The sequence below is a fragment of the Pseudopipra pipra genome, chromosome Z (assembly GCF_036250125.1).
Source record: "Pseudopipra pipra isolate bDixPip1 chromosome Z, bDixPip1.hap1, whole genome shotgun sequence".
Classification (NCBI taxonomy): Eukaryota; Metazoa; Chordata; class Aves; order Passeriformes; family Pipridae; genus Pseudopipra; species Pseudopipra pipra.
The window spans coordinates 4,361,310-4,388,901 of NC_087581.1; the positions used below are offsets into that span (position 1 = coordinate 4,361,310).

Below are 27,592 nucleotides of genomic sequence, written 5' to 3' on the forward strand. Positions count from 1 at the left end.
GCTTTCTCACCAGTACAGATGTGAGGTGAACTGACTGTCACCTGTTGTTAACTCTACAGGCAGCAGAAAGTGATTATACTGTTAACTTAGTTAAATCCCTGAAGTCTGTGGGTTCAGAACAGACCTTTGCATTCTGTAGGTACTCTGGATCAAGGATATTCTCAATTTTTGGTCCCTAGTTGAGATTTAATATAAATATTCTGTACTTTAAAAGTTCTCTGAGGTTCAATTTGTGGTCAGCTCTAAGCCACAGAAATAACCTGCCATGTGTGAGGCAGAAATATGAAAGTTTAAATGTAAAATGAAAATGAGATGTTCAGAAAGAAAGAGAAAAACAAAGTAATAGCAACAACTGAAATTAAAACACCTAAATACCAGGGTGAGAATCCAGAAATTGGAATTGGTTAGTTTTGTTTTCTTCATCATCTAAGCACTTTTTACTTAATATACTAAATTACTGATAATGAAACCTACAGGAATTCTTACTTTCTATCAAGGCTTTAGCCACAATTTTGCTGGTTTGGGTTTTTATTCTGCTTTCTGCTGGAGTGCAATCTTGAAGACAACAGATAATATTTTCTTAGTTCACTGTTATCCTGCAGAGAAGAGAATTTATATAATAGTATTACACCCCAAACTGGTCCCAAGCCTATAATAAGATTCTAATTTTGTTGTTGTGCTTTCAGGTCATAGAGCTTTTTTGTAAGGCTAAAGCATCAGGATCATCTTGTGCTTTGGGAAACTCAAGTTATCCTCAGTGTGGTTTGAAAATTACCACTAAATAAGGTAGAAGAAGAGCTATTTCTTATACTCTGCTTGGATACTGTGGAAGCAATCAACAGATACAAACCACAACCTCCAACATTTCAGCAAGTCCCAAATTGCTCTCTCTTTAGTTATTTTTTCATTGCCTCACTTTTCGACTCATGTCTCTCTCTCCCTCTCTCCTCCTGAAAGTGTGTGTGTGTATCCGTGTATGTAAGCATGTTTGAAAAATTCCAGGAGAATGCATCTTTGTAATAAAAATGTAAGAATTTTTAGGGTCCTTTTAGTATTGTGATCTACTTAGAACTTCTGTTAACTGAATCTTGTCCAGATAATCCAAAACACAGCCTAAAAGTACGTTTTTATTGACATTCTTCATGTTCCACTTATTTTAATAATTTTCTTAATTATATTTCATTATTAAGGCAAAAAACCTTGTGTAATTTGTTTAGGTGTCCAGAATAAGGTTCTCTCTCTGTCTCATTATGTCTCCTTGAGGTAAAAGTAGGGGGGGACATGTTCAAATTCCTGTAATCTGGGGTGGAGAAAATATTGTTGTTTTTTTTTATTCTGATGTAGAGGAAAAGTTCTGATATTGCTTCCCAAGCACTGTGTGCTGGGTAAGCATCACTTTTCCAGTGCAAAATGCACTGAGATGAGAGGCAGTTTCATGGCACGCAACTGGGTCTGGGGTGGCTTCTGCATGTTGAAGCCTTCAAAAATCTTTAGACTACAAAGGTGCCCAATGCTGCCAAAAGCCATCTCCTGACTCATCTCTGCACAACTTTTCTTGGCTGCCTGGCTCAAGCAGGTACCTATGCTTGATGCCATGATTTTAGCATCGTGTTTGACATTAGGCTCATGAGCCATTGTGAGGCCACCTCTGGAGTGCTGTGCCAGTTCTGGGCTCCTCAGGACAAGAGAGACATGGAGCTCCTGGGGCAGATCCAATGGAGAGCTACAAAGATAATTTAGGGACTGGAGCATTTCTGTGATGAGGAAAGGCTGAGGGAGCTGGACCTGTTAAGTCTCAAGAAGAGATGAATGAGAGGGGACTCAGTGTCTGCAGGGAGGGCCCAGAGAATGGGTCAGGCTGTGCTCCGTGGGGCTGAGCAATAGGGCAAGAGGCAACAGGCAGAAACTGACGCCCAGGAAGTTCCACCTGAATTTGAGGAAGAACTTCTTTCCTGTGCAATGACTCAACAGAGAAACAGATTACCCAGAGAGGGTGAAGAGTCTCCTCACTGGAGACATTCAGGAACCTTCTGGACTCAGTCCTGTGCCATGTGCTCAGGGGTGATCCTGCTTGTGCAGGGAGGTTAAACCTGATGACCCACTGTGGTTCCTTCCAACCTCACCCATTCTGTGATTCTGTGATTCTATGAACTTGAGCTTTAAGCTGATATTTGCCCACACACGATCGTTTTATCCCCAATAAGCAAAGCACCTTCTGAATCATGGTATTGCTGCAGCATATGTCTTCCTAGCAGAAACTATCAAGGTGCCATATTTTCACAACATATCATTTGTAAATTGCTTGACAGTTATTTCTCCCATTATTATTTATCATGTTTCACTTCTCATAAACTGGGGGAAAAAAAGGTTTATTTTCTGGTTAACAGGGTCTAATAAGAAGATGTCTCTTGATAAATGACAGGATATGAATCAGGTTATATTGCACATTGTGAAACATTTTCCCGTAGTAAAAGTGCAACAAATAATAATTCTATCAGCTTTATTGAATATTGGTTGCTCAGACTCATATGTTAAATGGATCTCTTACAGCACCCATCAAATCTAGTGTAGCTGTAAAATACACATCCCTAAGCCTTCAGTATCTGTTTTTATACGGAGAGGTAAGGATAAGACAAAAATACTTTGTAAGAAGGCTGTATCAAGCAGGGGAAAACGCTCATACTGTGTACCAGGAGTGAGGTAAAATGCTGTAGACTCAAAGCAATTGTATGCTTCATAGTTTCAAGTACCAGGAGCAGAAACTTCCTTGGCAAAAACAAAGGTAGTGTCTACAGTCTCTTCCACAGAAGTTACTGCCTCCACTTTTAATTAAATAAATTATTATATTAAATAGTAATAACAACAGAGCTAGTACTAATAAAAAATAACAATCGTACTAGAACTAGGTCTCCTGAGTGGAAGACACACTGCTCAGAGACCTCTGCCTGGACTAATGAGTGAGTCTGCACATCACCACGAATCATCCTGGTGTCTGCAGCTCTTATTTGTCCCTTCTCCCTGATAGCAGACCTGAGCAGCAGGTATAGTAACAAACTACAGTAAATCCACCCAAAATCCAAGGCATTCCACGGCACACATCAGATATATTGGACGGCAATATATCTTATTTGTAATGAGGTCATTGAGGCAGGGAGGCAGCCTGTCTCTCAGCCTCTTCTACAAGTGGGGAAGGCAATTCTTGAGAGTGGTTTAACTGCATGTCTACTAATTATAGCACAACCCAAGAGTGAGTAGGTCTACATCATAGGTATCTCTGGAGGCAATTTTGTGTGACTGCACTCTGGTAGACACAGCTTATTTCAGATAATTATCAACTCATAGAATCACAGAATGTTTTTAGTTGGAAGAGACCTTAAAGACAGTCTGGGCGTCATGTTCCAGTTCATCACAACCATTACATTAAAGAATTTCTTATTAAATCTAATCTAAACCTCCTCTGAGGCCATTCCTCCTTTTTCTGTTACTACACACTCTTGTAAATAGTCTCTCTCCATCTTTCTTGTAGTCTCCCCTCACGTACTGGAATGACACAATTATGTCACCCCAAAACCTTATCTTTTACAAGTTGAACAGTTCCAATTCTCTCAGCCTCTTCTCATAGCTGTTCCAATTCTCTCAACTCCTCCTCACAGGAGAGTTGCTCCATCCCTCTGATCATCTTGGTGTCCCTCCTCTGCGCTCACTCCAACAGGTCAGTGTCCTTCCTGTAAAAGCCTAATGACACAGAGACTGGTCCAAGCTCTCTTCTGACATCCATTAACACTTAGAGCCCAGGAAAAGGCTCAAGCACTGATCCATACATAGTTATACTGTTTAACAGTGAACATGATCACTCAGAAACATTGATGCCTTGGAATAACAACTCCCAGTATGATGTCAATAGGTGATTTGGAGGAAGGTAAGGCTACAGGCTATGTCAGCTAGGTATTATAGACAAGGGAACCTTTCTTTGGGGTACAGACAGAGTTTAGCTGTATAAATTTAGGGTTAGAGAGAGGTCTCTCTTCTATTTTATTTATTGAGAAAGATTTAGACTGCGCAACTTCTAAACAAAAAAACTTACCTAACAGACAGCCTACGTGAGACAATAAATGGCCAACGCATTTTGTTCCCTGCCTCAGGGACTGCCTGACATAGTCACTAGATGCAATATCTGTGGTCAGGCATTAACAAAAAGTGGTTGCCATCCTTGTCATTTGAAAGGTTTTGATAATGAGCATACTGTGGAGTACAAGCCATCTCATGAAATCCTCTCCATCTACTTCCTAGCCTTGAAGTGAGTGTGTTGACAGGTACTTTACAAAACAATTATTACTTTAAGTATGTTTGCTGGATGAAAGTGAATTACTCTTCTACCTAAAGGCTCTTTTCCCACACAGTAGGGAACTCCCATGCAGTAGGGGATAATTTGGGCAGCAGACTAAAGGCAGAAAATCTCCTGTGCACTCATCAGGGGAAATCTGTATATTGCACACTATATAGAAAAATGAACAAAAACCTCACCTAAAAAAAAGTGTGGTTTAATACATCCTGTGTTTTTTAATGTGGAGTTTCCAGGTCTTCTTCTGATATCAGCTTGTTACTACTGCAGAGAAGATGCTGCCCTTGCTGAAGAAGGAGAGTCAATCAGCCCTTCCTTTCTGTGCTCTCCTCATTTAGACTTCAGGGACATGCGGGGAATATGTCCAAGATCAGCCAAAGACAGCAGCTCTGAGACCAAAATGAGACATAGACACTAGAAAAACACAAAGGACCATGCTCCAGCACAGTGACTGAGCTAAAGAGGTCTTGATCCCAGGCATCAGTGTTCACAGAACACACTTACAAACTAATTTAAAGCAACATAGAAACAGGAGGGACAATCCACAAGGAGTCAGAAAAAGTATTTTATTTTATTCTCAGTTTTCATATAGATCTTTTTCTGTGAGTTAAGTTGGGCGTTTTTCCTCTTTGTACCTTGTTCTAGCTCGCCTTTTTTTCCTTGGCCTGTGTAGACTCTTGGCCAGTCTCTATGCTGTGTCTGATTATGGAGTATAAAATCTAGCCCAGCACTGGTACAGTCTCCAGACACTGCTCCAATAAAAGATCTACCTATTTTCACATTGTGCTTTGCTTTAGAATCAAGTTGTCTGTACTCCAGTTTTCCAGTACTACTCTGTGCCTGTTTTTTGTTTGTTTGTTTGTTTTTGTCTGCTAGAGCAGCTTCTGTATTACACTGCATGGAACCAGAATGGGTGGGGAAAAAAAAAAAAAAAGTTGTGTTTGCTTGTTTTTTTTCTTTTCATAAAATAAATATCATCCCAGGGATAAGGCCTGAAGGACACACATTACCACGAGAGACTTATTTTTGCCTTATTAAACAGAAGGCTGGGAGATGGGTTGCTTCCAGAGTTTAAATACCCCAGGGGGAATAGAGATGTAGGCAAAATCCATGCTCATCTTTACTACAGCCAGCATTGAAACAAGCAGCAATGCCTGGGAGCTGATTTAAATTGCAGTTGAAGCCCATTCATATTTGAGAAGAAGCTCAGCCCTTTCAGCATTGCTTCACCACTGCAGCAAGCCACCACAGAAACTTCAACTCTTCTCCACTTCCTTCCTTGCGGGTGGTTTTTAACACAAGGTACCGAGACTAATGAAACTCTACAGCATTTGTGTTACTCTGGATGAGGTCTAAACAGTTAATTTTATTTTAAAGTCTATGAATAGTATATATTATTAAGTCTACATACTATGTGCATTTGAGACTCTCGTAATAAAAAAGATACTGAGGGAGATTATAAGCGTGTTGGCAACTCTATTTCTTATCTTCGAATAGAGGCACACATAGTAAATGAATAGGTTCTATCTGAGGCCTAATGAGTCTAAAATAGCAAAGTGTGGCAATGGAAAGACCTACCTACTGGGATCATTATTGTTGTAGCTGCAAGCACGGTCATAGAGGTCCAAATTCACCACATTTTCCTTTTTTTTTGCTTTGAGGGGGATAACTGCAAGTCTCCGAAAGCAGATCTACAGACTGTGAAGAAACTTGCTCTCACTGGCTATATAAAATAGATAATTCAGATTTTTTTCAGTGACAAAGCAGCAGCTTGCTTTCCATAAGCACAATGGTTCATAAAACACCTTTTGATGACTGCTTTATCTGATAACCACAATTACTTGCAATGGGAAATGGAGGGCGACATGTTTCTATGTTAGAACTCACCAGAGCCAGATATGATCTACACTACCTCTAAAATACTCTACTTCTTTTTTTTTTCCCTAGTGCTGCATGCCTAAAAAAGATCTGAAAAGAGGAGTGGGGGGAAGAACAGGCCCATAAAAACACTTCTACTTAATGAAGTCTTGCACTCTTACACAAAATAAAAAGAAAACAAGTTAAAGATTAAACCTTTCCTGAAAAAAGACTTAATACTGCTACCTAATTGCTTAATTTTGTTGGGTTTTTCAACAATATGTGTGACACCACATGGCCAAATAAATCTAGGTGTCTTTTTGACCTTTGGTTGGTTGATTAGGTTTTCTGTGGGTGACTGATGACTGTCATTGATTTTAAAGTGACTCTGATGATGATGTATGTGTGATATGCAGGTTGATTTTCAAAAGCACCTCTTGTTGGCCTCGCTCTAAGTATTACAGGTCAATAATACAATTGTAGTACGAGTAAAAAGTCACTGATGAGTAAATGAGAGAAAAAAAATCCATGTACAATAGATTTTGAGATTTTTTTTTTCACGGAATATTTAGAAACCAGCTTGTATGTAGGAAAGGCTGCAGCACCTGAGCTTTGAAAATTAGGACCTGTCAGATGTTTGCCAGCCAAACAATTGAATACCCAAAATTGTCAATTTTGAAAGTATTGGCCAGACATGGAAATGAAAAAAAAAAAAAGAAAGAAAAAAGGGAATATAACACTCTCAAACATATGTTAAATTTTCCTTCAATAACGAGCAGGAATTTCAGTGATATCCTCACAGAGCTGAATTCACCTCGCATAAATTTGAGGGAAACTACATTATTCAGAGGCCCTGGTGTTCAGAAGAATTGCTAGACTTGGTAATTATTTTAACAACCTGCTACTTTGTAGCACAAATTGAAAGAAATTACATTACTGGGACTATTTTAGGCAGACTGGTCAGTCAGTACATTTTTGAATCTCTGGGTACCATGGAACAGCACTGTATAGCAAGGGCTACCAAAGAGCTCACTTCTTGGGTGATTGTTTTTAAACTTACCCTTCAGAAGCTGTGAGTACATGTAGGCATTGTGGAAGTGCTGAAACCCACGGAATCATCTGCACTCAAGCATAATTTGTAGAAATGCTGTGAAAACATCCTGACACAGAGCCTTGCCAGTACATTTCAGCCCTGACCTTATTATAATGCTTAGATTCCCTCCAACAAAAGCTGCCCAGCTCTGCCAAATTCTGCCAGCACGTGGTGGATTCGTTGCACAGACTCAGGTGAAATGCCAAATTTGTTCCTGTGGGGGACCCACGTAATGTGAGGTTTGAATGAAAAGAAAACAGCCCCCTTAGAACGTGGTAGGGTAGATAGGATGTCGACCCCAAAGGCTAAATACAGAATGGGGAATCTGTTAACTATGTATAGCATTGTACTGTGCTTTTGTATGGTGGTCACCACTGCACCTGGAATGCTTAATTAATTTTTTTTAAAAAATGACAGTGTAGATCAAAAAAATGTTTTATTTCCTTCTATCGAATCCTCTAATAGTTTTATAAATATGCTTTGGATTCTTATCAGTGGATTTGACAAGCATTATAATATTACACCATATAAGAGTTTGATATAAAACTTAATTGGATGTCTATAGAGCACCTTGAACTCGAAAGGAGATGTGCTATACAGCATATTCTGTGTGGCACATGGAAGTGTTATAGAACAAAAAATTTTGTCTCTTCAAGGACAGTCTATGCATACTTAAATACACCTTTAAAAAATTAACTGAGCACTTAGTTTATAAAAAAACACATACATAATTTACCTGTCTCACCTCTTAACAGAAACAAAGTATAGCCAAACAATGGCCCAAATATGGCTGACAATGTCAAATATGGACAAATAATATATTTAAATGACTTAAATCATAATTGTTGGATTTATCTGTTGGTTTGTTCTTCCATTTTTTTATATCATTTATTGTATAATGGAATTCGGTGTAGTCTCATGAGGATGACATTACAACTCTGTTGCCAGAGGCAAACAAACACGGTATAGATGCTTTAGGGAGATAAAAAAAATAAATGCTAATATTTTACTGATGTTAAAAAAAAAAATAAAAAAAATGTCAGGACAGGAGCCGTGTTCAGGGCTTTCTTTTCTCTGTTAAAAGAGTGCTTCACTCACATATATGGGCCAGTAAGAGTCTTAAACACATAGATTTTATTTCTGTGGGTTTTAGTGCTGGGGAATGTGACAGAGTAGTTTCTGACAGATCGCCCTGAGCGTACATCTGATCTTTCCTACTGCTGCCTCTACGGTTCACTGAGAGGAGATCAGAAGGCCTGGGGTTGGCAGGTGGCAACACAAAGCACACGAACCAAAGGGTTGTATTTCATGGCACTTTTTTCCTTTTTTTTCTTTCCTCTTCTTTTTCACTTTCCTCTTTCCTCCCCCCACCCCCCGCTTACGACTGACTTTCAACAGTTTGGCCTGTACAAGTCCCCATCTGCTCTATTCCCATCTCCAAAAAATGGCAAGCCTGTGCAGTTAATTCATATAGGAAGCTCAAGGCATTGGATTATTGGAATTAAAGCTGTGCTGCCCACCAGTGTAGGTCATGAACCACAGCCCCCCATCGTGCTGGGAGCCAAATGCAGGGCTGTTCACAGAGTGGGGTGTCTGGAGCAGCACAGCTTTATGGCTCCTTGCCATCGAGCATTTAGTCTCCGTCAAGTCAGTATTTTCACATGGAAAGCAATGCCATTAGTCTATTTTCACTCGATGTAGCTGGGAAGTTATAATCACACATTAATAAAAATAGGGACAATCATCCAGCATTTCATAAATCAGCCTTTTCTCCACCATGTTCTGTACAACCGTAACAGATGGGTTAGTTGAGATGGGCCAACAGAGAAGGGTGATTTACTGGCAAAAAAATTATGACAGCTGGATTGCACACATACAAAACCACACACACTCTTAAATTTAAGTAACATTTAAAAAGGGAGGGTTTGGTTCTGACCCCACCAGTTAGAACTGGATCTACCACCTAAGAACATTAGGTATTACCCTTCGGTTTGCTGATCTTTAACATTTTCATTAATGACCCAGACATAAAAATGCAGGAGAGTACTGACACAATTTGCTGATAGCACAAAGTGGAAGCATTTTCTATCTAGAAGAGACAGGATTATTGTAAAGGAAAAGCTGTGTGACCCAGAGGAGTGATAGAAGTGGAATTAAATGCAATTGTAAAAAGTGCAAGGTCATGTCCTTAAGGACTAATAGCAAGGCTGTTTGCTATAACACATCAGCTAGAAGGCAGGAAAGAAATCTTGGATATATCAGGCACTTGCAGGGTGATTATAAACTACAAACGTCATGCAATTGTGTATAAAATAAATGTCACTTCAAGAGATATTTGAAGTGATTTGTTTATCAGGGCCATGGAAGCACTGAAGGTATTATAGAAGACACAAGTGAAATATAAGCTAAGATTAGCTGTAGTTGCTTATGGGTGATGATGACAAGTTCAAATTGGAACAGATGTAGAGCATGTGTATCAGGCTGGTCATATCAGGGAAAATTAGAGACAATTTAATTTCTTCAGCATAAATGAAAGCAGAGTTGTGATAAAAGTGCATGCATATGCTGATAAGAAACCAAGGAACATAAAGAATTGCGAGGAAGAACCATTTAAAATAAAGGACAATGAGGGAAAAACATCTAATGGGAATTTCCTGGCAAGGAACATACTCTGGCCTAGAAGTTAGGTGATGATTACTGATTAACTCCTGACAGTACAGAGGCTCCAGGACTCCACTCCTGCCCTGTCCTGTCCTGTCCTCTCCACTCCTCTCCTCTCCATCCATGTGCTCACACAAGGACCAAGCACACTTAGGCAGGTGAAATGTCACTGAGATACATCTCTCAGTCTCCTGTTATCAGTGCATTGAACCTGCTGATAACCAGCTCAGAAAACTTTTTTTTTTGGTTGTACCCAAGAAACCTGAAAGCACAGAGATCCTTACGCAAGACCAGAGAACTTGTACAACTGATGGGCAGAGTTAAATATTTGTATTTTCTATGAGTAGCCTTATTGATTTCAGAGGACTATCTGGCTTACAAATGCAGAGAACACTAATAAAAGAACAGAAAGTGAGTCAACATTGGACACCTAATCCCTGGAAGACCAAAGAAATTGAAAACTGTAAAATCCCATTGCAGATGAGCAGTAGTGTAATTTTCATTTAAGCTGTTTACTGATCCCATAGCTACAGCTTTTCTGCAGTCTGCAGTGTGTTCCACCATCAGATTATGGAGTGCAAAGTTCAGTGTATGTTTCGGAATGAAAGTAGTATTGAGTATAGATTGAAACAGTTCACCTTTCACTAGAGACACTGGAGAAAAACAGCCATTGTTGTAAATGTCACATCTACATAGGGAAGCAACATCAAACCACATCTTTTTCAGGGGTAGGTCTCAGTGTCTAGAGCTGTCGTGTGGAAAGGTGCAGTCATTCTGGATTAAAACCAAATATTCTCTTGCATTATTTTAAGCCATCTGTGGTCTAAGCTGTTCCCTTCTTTTCCTGCCCCCCTCCTCCTACCAGTTTATTTGGTATACTCAGGTATAACACCTGTTCAGAGACGGATGGCTGCTTGTTATCAGACTGTTTCTTTGGGGTCTGAACTGAGATGCAGCAGAAAATTTTCCATTTCCTTTGGTAATTTTGCTTTATTTGCTCATGCCCATATGGCATGAAAGTTGAGTGCTTCTCTTTTTCATTCTCTCAGATTGTGAGGCCTTTTCTTTCATATTATCAAGGCCTGTCCTCCTTGACAATATGTGGTCTACTTTGGATTTGCACTCTTTTTGATAAAATACTATTAAGAAAAAAGGTTGGAAGTAGCTATTCAAGCTTTTCAACCATGAAAAATGGTGAGAAAAGCAAACAAACAAAAAACAAACAGAAAGAGGTAAAGCAGAAGTCTAGCAGGTGGAAAAATTCAAATTATGACCCAAAGGCTTTAATTTAAAAAAAAATTCTACCTGTTTACTTACATAAGACAGTGTTATCTCTTGTTATGTTCATCTTGACTCATCAGCTACATTTTCACGTACATTCTTTGAGCAACCTTGAAAGAAGTTTCAGTGAGGTTGAAGTGATAGGGCTCAGCTGGGAGTGTACACTCAGTTTACCTGAGATAACCAGTTTAAAGCTAAATCAATTATGTTGGTAAATGTTTTCAGTACCAGTTGCCTTTAGAAGATATAGATGATGTGTTCATGAAGCACCTCTCCCAAAATTCCGCGTCCAAGCACACAATGGATAAGAAAGTGCCTGGGAACAGCTGGCATGGATTTACTAAGGGTAAATCGTGCCTGAGAAGCTGAATTCTGTGATGGTCTTCAGACAAGTGACTCTGTGGCTGAAAGAAGTGGATTATGTTTACCTTGAACTCTGACAAGGCTTTCAACTCAGTCTCACACAGTGTCCTTGCAGCCAAACAGGTGAGGTAGGGTTTGGAAAGGTAGACTAAAGGTGAGTGGGAATTAATTAGCTGGATGACCACGCTGAAAGGGTTCCGATGAGCAGAAGAAAGTCCAGAGAGCAGTGACTTACTAGTGGCATTCCTCAGAGGTCAATTTCAAGGCAGTATTTTGAATATAAATATTAACAACTAAATGCTGAGATGGGAAATACCTTCATAAGTGGGACCTAACTGAGAGGGGTGGTTGATGCACTGGTGGGTAGGATGTATAAAGGAATATAAACAAGAGGACACTGTCAGACTGGAGAAATGGTCTGACAGGAGCTGCACGTAACTCAGCAAAAGCAATGCTGAGTATGCAACTGGGATGGACACCATCATGCAGAAGTAGCCCTTGAGCTCTGCAGAAGACAAAATTGGAGAAGAGGATGTGAAAGTCCTGCTGGATGAGCTGACCATGAACCCCTATGTCCCCTTACAACAAAGGTGTTCAGGTGCTTCTGGGTGGTATTAGTAAAATTTTAGCCAGCAGGTCCAAGGAAATGATCCTTAGATCCTTATAAAAAACCCCCACATTTGCAGCACAAGAACACAGGTAATTTTGAGGGGTTTGGGTTTTTTTCACTATGAGAGTGGTCAAACAGCGGAAGAAGCACCCAGAAAGGCTGGGAGATTTCCTTCCTTGCAGGTGTTTGAAACTTGGCTGAATATGTCATGAGCGATCCGCTCCAGGTGGGCCCACTATGAGCAGGAGTTTACACTAGATAACCTAGAGAGATCTCTTCCATCCTAAACCACGCAACGATTCTCTGATTTCTATACAGCTTTCAGTAGAAAATACTTAATTCCACCTTGAAAAATTTGTGTCAACCATAGCAACTGCCTCTTCTTTCTGACATGGGATCTACATTTACTTTTCCACATTTTTTCTCAAAGATATCATACCTATCCTCTTATTAATATTCCTTCCATCTCACACAGTGAAACTTTACCACAGGCAGTTGTCGTTTCCTAAAGCATTTAATAACACTTATTTTATTTCTACAGGTAAAAAAATAATAGGGTGATAACATGTCCTGAATTGCTAGTGACAGTAACTGCTGAGGCGTTAAGCACTTACTGTTTTTCACCAGCTGTTGCTTTTAGTACCAGCAATTTTATTCCCCCAAACGTAGACTTATTTATGTATTTAAGAAAATAAAAAATAGCCATTAGGAAATAGTAAGCAAGCTTCCTGAGAGAAATCAAATGAGTTATTTTCTGCCTTTGTCACTGTTATACCTGTGCATGTGGGTAAGGATGTTTCAAGTTTGCCAGTGAGCTGTGTGGTGCAGTCACGTGTTGGAGGGAGGGGATGGGCCATCCAGGGGGATCTTGAAGGGCTTGATAGATGGGCCTGTGTGAACCTCGTGAAGTTTAGCAAGGCCAAGTACAAGGTTCTGCACTTGGGTTGGGGTCATCCCAAGCACAAGTACAGGCTGGGCAGTGAATGGATGGACAGCATCTCTGTGGAGAAGGACTTGTGGGTGTTGGTTGATAAGAAGCTCCACATGACCCAGCAATGTGTGCTGGTAGCCCAGAAACTCCCCGTGCTCTGGGCTGCATCCGAAGTAGTGTGATCAGAAGGTTGAAGAAAGTGATTCTCCCCCTCTATTCCACTCTGAGAAGAAGCCATCCAGCGAACTGTATCCAGCATAAGAAGGTTGTGGAGCTGCTGGATGCCCTGAGAAACTGTGGCTGCCCCATCCCTGAAAATGTTTAAGGACAGGTTGGACAGGGCTCTGAGCAACCTGGTCTGGTGGAAGGTGTCCATGCCCATGGGAGGGGGGTTGAATGATATGATCTTTGAGGTCTTTTCCAACCCAAACCATTCCATGATGACCCTGTGCATTCCACTCCACAGTCTGAGCTGTGGTGTTGCTTATTCAGGAATGGGTGTCAATCTGCAAAAGTTCCAGATTTACATACCAGCCACTGTCACAAACAGTGATAAAATAGTGTTAATATTTAATGAGCCAGATAAGTTACCCCTGAGAAACCATACCTTGAGAAACCATACCTTTCTTCTCCCTGGCCCTTAATACTCTTCATGTTTTAATGTATTATTTTCCCCACACAGTGTTATTAATATATTTATCATAAGTTATATGTTATCTGTTTCCTGTCTTTCATTTTCAATCTTTTCTGTTGTTTATAATCTTTTGTCTGGAGGGATGTAGAAGCAGCAGTCCACCTGGTTGCTTATCCCCGAGGTTATGACACATCACTTTTTTCCTCCAAAAAAGTTCTGAAAACCTTTAGAAAAGACTAGATAACCTAGCCTGTGGCATCTATATTGCATGTGCTGTATTTTCACCTTTTCACTGCCGTTTCCAAAGTCTGACCAGACCGCAGATTCCACTGAGTTATCTGACTGAAACATGGCAAATAAATAAATGTCAGAAACCATTTCTAAACTGTAGAGGAGTTGATGTTGAATGCCTCCCAGTACCGAAGGGACTCTTTAGAGCAGTGTTTTGTCAGCACCCACATCCAAGTTTTGCTGTAAGGCCAAACTTTCTGCCGGGTGCATTGGAGAGGCTCGACCTGGTCCCAGCAGTGTTTGCTGTGTGTGTGTGTGTGTGTGTTTGTGTGTGTAGATGCACTTTCACACGTGCTGCTGGGTAAACTGAGCTGCAGCTTTATCAGTGGTGGACAGAAAAGTCTATTGCTCTGGATAAGAATATGAGTTATAATCATGATTTGGGTTCACAGGGTATATTAATACAGCAGCTTTTATACATCAAGAGTATCTGCATAATTGGAAGGATACATCATGGGTAGAAGAGGTTAAACAGATGCTTCTAGCAAGGGATTTCTTCCATTCTGTTTGTTAAGAGTCTGTTTACTCATTCTACCCCCAAGCTAGCATAATAAAGATATAATCTGTCTTTCTCCCCTCTGCCATCCTTCCACCTTCACTCTTCTGCTTCTCTCTTCTCTCTTTACTGTATCCTTTTCTTTGTGGCAAAAATAAGAAAAGGTATCCCTTTTTGGCTTCAGTAAAAAAAAAAATATAGAAAAAACCCCTTCTGATTACACCCTCAAGCATCACCATTGGTTAAGTTTCTGTTAGTAAAATATCCAACATGTCTTGGGGATGTAAGGCAGAAAGTTTAGGGCTATATTATAAAAAGTTAAGATTCTGCCAGCTGTTAGTTCTCACTTTGCTTACTTTAAGGTGCTCAGTCTTCTGATTACAAATCAAAGCCCATGGGCAGCAAACATGGAAGGGTTATCCAAAGAAAGTGCTCCCCAAACAAGGAGCTTGCCAACAGGACAAGTTAACCAGAAATATATGAACAGGTTACCATGGAAACCATCCAGGTACATGTTCTCAGCCTGCAGTAAAAGCGAGGTAATTTGAGCAAGGTTAGCAGGCAATAAGAGAGCTTGTTATGTCTAATTAGCTAAATGTCTTCCTACAGCTTTTCCTACCCACTAGCCATTTAGGATTTTTAATTTTTCTCCCTCCACACATTCATTTCTCGTTGTTATCCCCTTCATGCACAGTTCTTCAGACTCAAGTTTCTATTACACACTGTCCACGGTGGTGGACCACATGATGAAGCCAAATGGGTGCTCATTATGCAGCTGTCACTCCTGTTTTAAGGTTCCTGTGTCATGGGCCTCTCGCTTCCAATATTCCCGTGACAAAGAAAAGAAGAGCTCTCCTTTTGTCACATCAGAAAGGAGATGAAAAGGAAGTTTCCACAAAGCTACCATGACATTTTCAATCAATTCATATTCTGCAAAAGTGTAATATTTTGCCTGAATTAATATTGACATGGGGAAGATCAATGTCATTAGTTTGATAAAGATACTCTGCAATATTTCCTGTAATGAGGTTGTTTGACAAACATTTTTAATAAACTTCAACATTACTAAAATCTCAAAATTAATTACATGTTCCAGAAAAAACAAATGCAACAGTTCACCACTCCCATTTTCTGACATGACATCCTCTTCTCATTTCATCCAGTAACTTTTTCTTTAAAAAGCAACTCAAGATAAAAAGGTAAAAGATGAAAAGTTGAAAAATTATTCTTCATATTGTGCATAAGACACTTTGATAACTCATATTTTTCAACATGTGCTTACTTCAGGAAATGACTTCTGAAAAAAAAAAAATCCATTGCAGTCCAAAACTTTATAAATACATCATAAATTCTTCCTCTGCTTCCCTTCTGTCAAACATTCACTATAGCAGCCTAGACAGAATCCTTGCATTCCAGCAGATGACTATTGCATGAAGATGTAAGAAGGAAGGAGAGATTTCTTGCAATTTTCTTTTCACTGCCAGAAACTTATGATGGTATTCCCTGTCTGCCTGCAATCTGAGTCTGGGAGTATGTTTAGATGTGAAAACTGTACACCAGGATGATATATGTGTGCTGCACTCCACGTGGTGTGAAACATTGTGTGGTGTCAGAACAAACAACGCTTTTTGCTGCATTTGGAACATTTTTTTTGTGACCTTTTTATTCCAGTGTTGGAAACTCATATTCGGCTGAAGCAAAACGGATCTTTCAAAGCTTAATTCTAGTAGTCTGTTCATATGTCTGAAAATGAGACAATTAACTAAACGAAACCATTGGTTACTTTGGCTCAAAAGATTATTTCAGGTCTGTGTACCACTAATATTTTTGTTGGGTTGTGGGGTGGTTTTTTTTTGCTTTATCTACAGTTCTTGTTTGAAGCCATATGTGCAAAAATGCACAAATAAATACACACCCGTTTCTGCCTCTTCCTTGTTTTGTATTTAGCTCTCCAGATTTCTTTGTGGTTTCCTTTGAATTTCTTGAACTGCATTTCCCAATCTTTAGCAGGTAACTGAGGAAAATAGAATCAGAGTCTTCATCTTCCCTCCTTACTGCCTCCTGCTTTATTGTCTTATCTTCTCATGTCAATCGAGTGTTTTCAGGACAAAATATTGCTGTTAGAGACTGTATCACTCCCTTCTTCAAAGTAATGCAATATCAAGGAGATTTGCGTATGTTACTGGGAGTTATTTACTCAGTCCTTGGTCTGCTTAGTGCCTGTGTTCTGATGAAGAAATTCAATTGACTAGTGGAAATTTAGTGTGTAACACATGACTGAAAGTAGCCTATACCAGTCTACAGATAAAAGTCTATAAGTCTACAAATAGATAAAAGAAATAATAGAAATCACTGTCAGTGTTAAATAAGAATTCTATACTGCTTCAATATTACATTCAATACTTCAATACTACTAACTTTCTACTTGCTTAAAAAGAAGCCTAATATGTACATTTTCAGCTTCTATTAAATGTAATTTTTTTAAATAACCATCTGCTGATATCAGGAGAGAATTGATTTGTTCGTTGTTGCTTACAAAAATTAAAAAGGTTCTCCTTTTTTGTGAACATAAAGCTGCAATTCCTAGATTTTTTTCCCCCTTACAAAAGCCTGATCTCCTCCAACAGATGTCCAAGTGAAACTGATGTAGGAACGTCTGATTTGCAGCCATCTTATGGCCATCTATGTCTTCAGCTGAGCGTTGCAATCAAAGAACCTTTAAAGATGATGGACAATTTAGAAAATTGTCAGATCTCTGAAAAATGCTTTGAGCAATTGACCTGAACTTATTCATCTTGAAGACTGATGCTAAGGATTTAACACTTCCACATTCTCTCCAAATTAGACCCAGAGCTATTGCTGGCTGATGCGGGATCATGTGGCTTTGAGTATCCAATTCAGTCAGATCCTGAGGCCATCTCTCCAGAAACATTTCCTGATGTAAAGATGCTTTAACCCACTCATCAGTCTTGCTTTTGACAAGATAAAGTCAAAGGAGTGCAGTTTGTAGTAAAGAAGAACAGCTTCAAAGTCTAAGCAGCAGACAGCACCCTGATTTCATAGTGATTCTTATATGAAATGAGGTGTTCATTAGTTATTTAACATTATACCTGTGAAACAATGAAGTAGCATTATCACAAATTAGGAACAACAGACCATAACATGTACTTTGCTTGCTTTACAACTAAGCAACTTCATGGAGGATGTTTCTTTTTATTCCAAACATTTGCCCAAAGCAGGAATGAAATTACCTGGAGGAATAGCTCCTGTGTCGCAAAAATATTGTGGATCCAAAGTGAGGGAAAATAATAAAATTCCAAAAGTGGGAGAAAGACTAGCAGATATTAGTTCTGAGCAGTAATCTGCATCACAAAAGATGCTAAAAATCTCCAGGAATAATTCAAGCATGAATTAGCATTGAATCTAGAGTTTTTCATATGAAAAATACATGAGACAGATGTATTTAACAAAATAGCTAGTAGTAGCTTAGAGTTTTCCTGAAAGAGTACAGAAATTGCTGTAGCAGTCAGAGAAAATGTCTGTCCATCTAATCTAACAGTGGTCAGTAGTGAAGTGTATAAGAACAACTGATCACTGATGATTCATCAGATAACTCTCACAACCCCCAAAAATTTGCAGTTCCCTTGGACCAAATGAGAGTATGTTTCTTCCTCGCTCAGAACAGACTTTAAACTGTACTCCATGTCACATCATAGTGACTAACTGAGTGAGAAGTACCTCATTTTGGACAGATCACTCTCCCTGATTGTGTCTAGAAATTTAATTTTTACCAAGACCATTAAATAGTTTCCCTTTAAAAAATGAGCAAATTAATTTTACAATCCCATGCACTCCACTCTCCATCTCCTAAAAATAAGACACAAAGCTCTTCACAGAAGTGCCAGACAATCCTATTATTTTCTTCATTGCTAAAACTACATTTCCCTTCCTGCCCGTTCCTTCCTTCCTAAGGCAAAGTCCAGGTTATGAGGGGAAGGGGAGGAATATCTGAGCCTCTGTAATGTGAGTTCCTTCAGAGACTGGAGCAGCTGAGGACATGAGATGTGTATTGCTGTGCCACGTGCTACTTCCATGGTATCCAGTCCCTCCAGGGCATAAATTCACACAGCAAAACTTTATCTTCTTATCTCAGCCTGCTAGTCCTGCCTACACCCCTGGCCATTCATGCTAGATCCCATTCTGGTCACCAAAAATGCTTAAGTGTGAAACCAGTAAAAAAGAGTGACAGAGTGGCAAGACCAGAAGGAAAACATGAAAAACTCTTCTGAGGCATGTAACTCGGGGATGGGAGAAGGAGGAACAGAACTAATTGCAATACCTTCAAGATAATGATTAATTCTATGTCAGCTTTTATCTTGTCTGGGCTAGAAAGCCAGCAAAGCTGAACCTGCAAAATTGCGTGCCATGAAGTCAGAGTGAGGTTTGTTCAACTAATTACTTCTGAAGAGTTCCAAATGGATTTAAGAGTAGTGGTGTTGACATGAAATTGTCCTTCCACATTTCTGCAGCACATGTTACTCCTTAACTGCTCTGGCTGCTGAAAAGAGGTGTGCTTCCCCAGGGACTGAGGGAAAAAGTAAGGTGCACTTGTTTGTTTCAATGAAAAATGCTGGTTAGTATCAGTGGAAACTAGTTGTGAATTCTAGTGGAATTCTGGCCAAATCAAATCTGTAACTGCAGTGCATAAATTTGGGAGCAGAATCATACATGGTTAAAATGTTCATGTCTGCAGAAAGAAAAGTTTCAACATTACATTTTCAAGCGATGATTCACATTAAAATTAACTTCAAACTGTAACAATGCAGAATGTTTAATTTTGAACTGGAGGTTTTAACAACAAGGATTTTTGCTTAACTTTTGTTTTTATTGTGCATTTGTTTGGACTGAAACAGAGTCATATTGAATCTCTGGCCACAAAAGGTCACCCTGGTTCCTCACAAACTAGTCTTCAACATTTTTTTCAGGCTAAGTTGATTTTGAGTTGATCTTGTTTTTTCTCCTTCTTTCAGAAATGTCATTGCTCAGTGGCAAGAATAGGATAGGTAGTTTATAAGTGTAAAGATCTGAAGAAAGCAAAAAGAGTATAAGGCCTTGGAACATTTTTTTTTTTCTTTTTAAAAATATTCCATGACATGTATTATGTGAACAAATAACAACAGTGTTGCTTGTCTCAGGAAGACAGAAAGATTGATTTTTCCTGTTTTATCTGATTCTGCTTGTGTTTTCAACCCCAACCACTACCGTAATAGCCAAGTGTTTGAGCTTTGACCTGAATAATAGCGTTTCACACTTGGAAAGATCCTTATACCGGCCTGTAGGAAGTCTCTGCCACCAACACTTGTCCAAGGGAAAAATTAATAACTGTCAAAAATGACATAGGTATAATGGATCTGGTCTCGGGTTGGTGGTTTGGGCTGAATGTTTCTCAGAACAGAATTCAGACATTTACAATGAAAGCCTTTGGCTCTGAAAAAAGTCAGGTGGCAACACAGAAACATTCAGCTCAGCCTTTGCTGGATGCAGTCCTATCTATCAAAATGCAGAGCTTTTCCTGTCCAGGGTAGGTCTCCGACACCTGCCAGTGCTGGGTGTCCAGGAACCACCTAATTTCTTCCTGTGACCTTAGATATAGAGTTATGAACTGAGACTAGTGAAAATTGGTCAGTCTTGGTTGTTATTAGTATTCTCTATGGCTACCTGAAAGGAAGCTGTAATGAGGTGAAGGTCTGTCTCTTTTCCAGAGTAACAAGAGATAGAGCAGGAGGAAAAGGCCTCAAGTTGCACCAGAGAGGGTTTGGATTGAGCTATTACTAAAAATGTCTTCACTGAAAGGATGCTCGGGTGCTGGAACAGGCTGCACAGGACAGAAATAGAGTCACTGTTCCTGGAAATGTTCAAAGAACATGTGGATGTAGCACTTGGGGACATGGTTTAGTGGCGGGTTTGGCAGTGCTGGGTTAATGGATGGACTTGATGATTGCAGAGGCCTCTTCCGACCTAAATGATTTTGTGATTCTGTGATTAATGAGAAAACTCACAGTTGCTCTGCAAAAGAGTCTTAAGTACAAACTAAGCGGTCAGTGTTGGGATTAAAAAAATTACTGCTCATGTCAAATTGGCAACACTCATTATTTTTTATTTTGTTGTCCAGAATTGCATTCAATTTCTAGACCCATGATATTACTTTTTTTCTTTTGCCAAGTTTACTTATTAGAAACTGAGAAAATTATGAATACTTTCGATCTCCACAGTTTTTCCTCTAATATTATGGATTTACACCTCTACCAAAACCTTATTATGTTTGTCCTGATATGCTGAGGGAATGGGCTGTAATGGGAAGAGTCCCAAACATGTACATACACTCTTGATTGCTTGCCTGTCTCTAAACTGATATCTAGGTGTTAATACACAATCTGGCATCTGGTTCTTTTTTTCTGGAGTGGGACTTGTTGAGAAACAGAAAAAAATCCGCCAGAGATGAAAGGCAAGGGCATGGATCTTTCCAGGACATTATTTAGAGTACTCATGGCTTATCCTGCTCCTTTTATTATTTACTGTGTTGGAAACAAGGCTGCTCAATATGCTGCTTCCCTCTCTATGCTCTTAAATAGTTATCTTTTGCATACAATTCTCATAAATTATTGTCTTTCAAAAATGCAAAGCACGATCAAAACCAACTGGAATTTCTCCTTTTAGCCTCAGTGGGATTTAGATGAGCATTCTGCTGAGCAACATGTTTACCTTTCCGTATCTGGTAAAGAGTAATGGCTTTCAGGAAAAAAAAAATAAAAAAAAATCATAGATAAAGGATTTTGGATATGGAATTATCCAAATTTTGGATATGGATATGGAATTTGGATATGGATTTTGGATATGGAATTATCCAAAATTATGCAATTTTAATGTTGACTGTCAGGGTAGGAGACTGTAAGAAAAAATTAGGAGAATTCTTGCAACCCTTAGCACTCCACAGCACTCCACCTGCAGCCTCCAGATCTCTCCATGGCAAGCTAGATGTCCCAATCACAAGAGGAAAACTGCAAAAGCCATCTCAAGTAGAACACGCTGTTGCAGGGATGAGATGCACAGGAGGAAATGCATTTCTTTCCTACCTGAAGACCACCATTAACTCACCCAAGACGATATTGTTGACTCTGCTAACACAGCCCCCATGAATGAAATCTGCTTTGGGATCCTCTGCTGAGCACAAAAAGGGTGTGATCCTGATGGAGATTTTCCAGCTAATGGCAGTCCAAGGGCAGAAGCAGACTATTGATCTGTTTAGTTTCTTTGCACTTTCTTTCTCAGACACAGATATTCAGGTATTTTTATGCTCTCCCCACGGGGGCCAATGATTGTCAGTGCCTCCCCACCCACCACCCAGCCCAGGTGTTTTTGTGCAGGAGCTGACCTTAGCGGGGAACTGGCTGTCTTAAAGATGGCAGCTCATCCATCATGGCTTTCACAGGCTGTCAGCATCGCATTTAATCTCACTTGTAATTTTCCAAGGAAGGTTTGCAAAAGCCACAAATGGAATCTTAATGCTATATAATGTGGTTTGTAGCCCATGAAATACTTCCTCTGAGGAGGAGGCTATGCTGTGTCCTAGCTGCTCTCAGCTATCCAGAGATGGAAAACTCCCAAATTCAGCCTGTAGTTCCATGTGCTGTTCACAGTCCATGTGCTGTTGTAACAGGTATATCTTTGTTAGACATGATTCAGAGTTATATGTTGTCACAGGTATATCTTCCCTCCCAGCTCACCTGTGCACAAATGGGCACTCAGAATCATGTACTTTGCAAAGCAGACCTGAGAAGACTCTTTTCCAGAGTGGAACATCATGTTCATGATGTTTCATTTTATGGACTTGTCCTAAGGGGATCCTGCTCTTTGATTGTCCTGCAAGGTTCATGACCTTCTTCTGTAAGTCATGATCCAAACCCCGCCCAGACTATCACAGTTTTTAAAAGTTTGAATCAAAATTGGGAATTCTCTGCCAGCTCTTAAATTTTCGTTTTTCATTATATTCATTACACCAGTCTTCTACCTTCATTGCCTTCCTAAGGTTTACCAGCACAGAAACAAGCTAAATTGGAATCAATATAACCAGAATTATACTCTTGGAAACAATGCCAGATTCAATCAAGGGGGTTTACTCTAAAGAAGAGATATAAAGCTCTGTTTCCCAGATATATATTCAATAGAATGACCTCGGTCCCTGACCTGTCTGTCCGTGTCAAGCTGACAGATCATATCTGCCACTGATACAGACCCTCAGAACTGCAATTTGTCAACAAGTCCCTGGGCTGTGCAGATCTGGGATGGATTTCTATGATATAGTTTCTCTTCTTGCAATAAGATGGGGACAAGGTAAATCCCTGGAATTATGCGGGCATCAGTCACCGTATCAAGGGCTTCATCCCCTGTTTCTCATTCCATAGGTGTCTGGCCTCTTGACCGAAATATGAACTGAAAGAAAAATGTGTATTTTTGCTCTAGACATCTCTTTATATTTACAGGTTCTTCAGCAAACAGATTAATTAAGCTACTATAGCTATATTCATTGGTGCTGGAAGCAGTAGTGGTAATTATTCGACCATTATATTTCAAAAAATTGCGTTTTCAGCCTTGAAGCTGAAAAACATCAGCTAATTGTCCTGAAATTGTTTGTGCCAGGTGTCCTCCTCATGCTGAATTAGCTCGTAAAATTTTGCCGAAGCAGTTAATCAGTTCCTGAGGGCGAGATCTAAGAAAAATACCTTGCTTTGAAATTAACTATCGCCATTAATAATTTTAATGTCGTCTCTGTAATTTGGCAGGAAAGCGGAGTCCAAAACCAAACTTTTGTTGCTTTTTGTAGAAACACAGCCAAATCTGCCCAAGTTGCAAACCTTCAGCCACCCAGAGACTGGGAGGAAGTTTTTCTGCACGATTTAATTCTCCTGAGTATTCCCCATTTCTCACAGCCCTTAGCAGTCTTGTTTCATTACAGAGAATAGTGTGTCTTCCCTGCAGTTGTTCTTCCTTGCAGGGGGGAAAAAATATAGTTTTGATCCTAGAAAAGACAAAAAAAAAAAGGGGGGGGGAAGAGAATGGAACAAAGGAGTAGCTAGATGGGTAAAGACTAGGAAATCACAGAACAAGAGGGCAATTTTTATACTTGAGTGTTATTACGCTTGTACCCTAATTATCTTTACAACCTTACCATGTTTTTAACATAAGGATGTTTCAGTTTATGTGAAATTTTATCTTCCTTTTAGGTAATGAATGTATGAAATCTTCATTGGCACTGTAGCTCTGTGTAATCATTTGCTCAGAACTGCAGCATCTTTAACAAAATAAAATGAAAAAATAATTCCTCCTTCAGTTCAAACAAGGCGTAGCAAGGAAAAAAAAATCATTATAAAGTCCAAAATAAACCAAAATAGTCTTCTATCCAGACAATCAATTCCTCAATGGTGCCCAATAGACATATTGAATCATGCATTTTGCTTACACAGCTGCCCAGAGAAAAACAAAGACCATATTGTTACCATCACCTTTTGCTAAAGGTGGCAATTATAGCAGTTGGAAAGCAGTAACCATCTTTCATTGTGTCAGTAAATATTATTCAGGTTGGCATACAGCCTCTCCACTTGCCCTCACAATATTCTTAATTAAATTAAGATTATACCTGCAGCACAGGTATAGATCCTTACTAATGTCACAAAGTTTGTGACTTCATGTGAAGGTGACAGTGAGTAATTCTGTGGTCTATGTTATGCAGGTACATGCTTGGTGAAGATTTACCCCCAGGCTGGAATGAACTGATTTTCTGTTTCATGCCAAATCCTGTTTCTCACCATGTCCAGCTTTACAGATAGACAGAATAAATGCAATTAGGTGAGGTCATTATTTAGTCATAAAGGTCATTTTCCTTATGGTAGGTATGAGATAGTGTGTTTGCATCTTGAGTCATAGGGATTTACTTCCCTAATAAATATAAATGACACTTTGGGTGCAATGAAGGTAGAAATAAGAAAAACAAAACAAAACGAAACAAAACAAAAAGAAACAAAACAAAACAAAAAAACCTGCCCCCACACACACGAAAAAAAAAAAAAGAAAGAATAAAGAAAAAAAAAGCACTGAGATGAGTCTTGTGACAGACAGTAGCAATTGTGACTTTTTAGGGCCTATTATGTAGCCTTTCACAAAGCTGTCTCAAAGTACTGTTTTGACTTTTTATGAGGATGTTTGGAAAGTTACTTGAATAAATCATGATATTCAAATGCAAATAAAAACAAAAGCTGGGATTTCTGACCTAGAATTTAAATATACACCATACACGTCATTCATACAGTTCATTTATTCATATTTATGTTCAAACACTGAAAATTAAGGCTGATCTGTTGGCTGGGAAGCTGGCTTTGCATTCAAGAAGCTCATAGACTTTGCTCTGTGTTTTTCTGTGGACTTGCATGGTATTGGATCAACTCCCAAAGTGTAAAAAGCACCTTAAGAGATAGGCACTGGCAGTCCTTATGAAAAGCATTTGAGCTCTATTTCAACCACACACTAATCAAAATGCTGATTTAGCAGGCTAGCAGGGCAAATGCTAAGACGTAACCAACATGAAAATTTTAGGAATAAGATCCCTGTTTCAAAATTCAGGCATGTTAAATGAGCTTCCTCTCCTCCGGCCTCATGGTGATTCTTCCCCTTACAATTCCTCAAATTACAAAGACGCATTTCCCACATGTTCTCTGAGAATGAGGACACTTAGGAAACATGACCTGAAAAACAAATAGATTTTGGATCTTCATACAGCTCAGGTATGAGCTCAGTGATAGGATTACAGGCCTATCAAGACCAAAACACTCAAAGACACTCTCAAAAATTAATGTGACTGAAAAATAATAAGGTATGAAAGTTGGTGTGCTTAAAGAGTCAAGTTGCCTCCAGGATTAGATCAATGCTGAATAAGGATTTTCTAGGGCCTTAATTCTTTGTAAGTCTTTCTCGTCATCCGTTCCAGCCTGTAGAATAAAGGTATCAGCACTGCCAAACTACAGAATTACTGCACTAAAGAGAGGAAATGCATGGAAAAAATGATCCATCAGAATTGGGGACATAATATACCTGAGCACATGAATACTGCCAGACTGCTCTATTCAAATATCTCATGAATTCAATCTGATCCTTTCATCTTTGAATCTTCTCTATTGGGTGCTGTTAGGTCATTTTCTTGTAAAATTAAAGGTCAGTGATTTGCTGGGTCAAAAAATTCAGATTATATATAGTGTAATGCTCTCATGCTGATTAGTGCTCCGTGCATTAGGGTATATTTATGGACTTTTCTTTTCTTTGTAGGTCTCAACTGAAGAAGGAATGAGTTTAGCCAGAGAATACTCCTGCTCCTTTTTTGAGACTTCAGCTGCGCTCCGCTTCTACATTGATGATGTCTTTCATGGACTAGTGAGGGAAATTCGAAGGAAAGAGTCCTCACTGCCCATGGTGGAGAAGAAGATGAAGAGGAGGGATAGCCTGTGGAAGAAACTGAAAGGATCCCTGAAGAAAAAAAAGGAAAATACAACCTGATGGCAATTCTCCAGGAGCCATCCTTCAGGAGCTGACCATGGTAACCTGTAATTGCTCAAAGAGGCAGCACTGGGACAGCATCTTCCAGAGCAGGTTCTGCAGTTCCCTCCCTTCAGCCCTCATGCAGGAGTAGCTCCTTGAAGGACCAATTCATGGTTGCCCTGTGGCTCTTCTGTACTATAAATAAAGTCATTTATCATACCCTCTCATCCCTTTTCTGCAAGTCCAAATGGATAAAATACTGTGGTTTTTAATGTGTTTCCCTGGCTGGTCTTCAAATGCTACGAGTTACACCAGCAACCAAGGCAAAACGAGCTTCTATCAGCTCTAGGACAATAGATGCACTTATTGCCTCCTCTCTGCATGCATGGATAATTTCAATGTCACAGGAATGAATAATGTAGATTTCAATGGGCATTTTGACTGTCTAAGGACTTTTGGATTTGACCTCCAGCTCTACATTCACATGTGGGTTTAGGGTTAGACTGTGCTCAGCCTGCAACGACGTGCCTGTGTGCAAATGTGTGTGTGAATGAAGCCCAAAGGGAATGATGGGGACTCACAATTTTGACCCTGTGGTGCCCTGTCCTCATTGTGTCCTTTCCAGTTAGCAGGAATGGTTTTGCAAGCAGAGTACGAGCCGTGCACCAGCTGTCCAGAGGCTGCAGGGATACTGCTCTGTCTCCTGTGATCTTCACTCACCAGGGCTTGGTAGCAGAGGAGCCACGTCCTACAGACATGCAGTGCATTCAAATCATAGAATAGTCTATGTTGGAAGGGAACTTTTAAAGGTCACCTACTCCAAACTCCTGCACTGAGCAGGGATATCTTCCACTGGATCAGGTTGCTCAAAGCCCTGTTCAACCCAACCTCGAATGTCCCAGGGGTGGGACACTCACCACTTCGCTGAGTAACCTGTGCCAGTGTGCCACCATCAGCCACACTTCCCTGTTCCAGCAAGGAGCACACAAATGCACTGTTTGTCTGATTCTTCCCAGAGCCCTCTCTAGAGCAGTGCAGCTCCGTCCCAGCATGTAACAGCATCTGTCCATGTAGTATCCAGCCCTCAACTTAAAAGAATTGCATCAGATCATTCACCATTGTTCACAGTCCTTGACCATCCAGCCTAATCACTTGATCAATTAGTTGGACAGGTCTTTTGAATATTACTTTTTAAAGCTGGCATGAAGTACAGTATATTCTCACAAACTTTTTTTTTTGTTGTTCCCTCAGACTTCTTTTAATATCGTTGCTATTTATAAATCTTACAAATAAAACAGGCGTAAGTTTTGTCAAAAATAAAGATTGAGATTTCCATGAAACCATACTAGTAGTCAATGTCATTTGTGTCTGTCCTGGAGTGATAATTGATATAATTAAAGTATATATTAGTAAATATTCATTTTTTTCACTGTTCTCTGACTATTTTGCA

The 27,592-nt window shown here is 39.6% G+C and overlaps 1 protein-coding gene across 1 annotated transcript in view; it reads left to right on the forward strand.

Annotated features, from left to right (window-relative positions):
* RIT2 (Ras like without CAAX 2) overlaps positions 1–26,361 on the forward strand; it is a 172,971-nt gene extending 146,610 nt beyond the window's left edge. The window contains exon 5 of the mRNA XM_064643078.1: positions 25,933–26,361. Within this exon, the coding sequence (XP_064499148.1) occupies positions 25,933–26,160 (228 nt within the window). The 3' untranslated portion in view covers positions 26,161–26,361. The remainder of the gene's footprint in view (positions 1–25,932) is intronic.
* Positions 26,362–27,592: the final 1,231 nt, after the last annotated feature.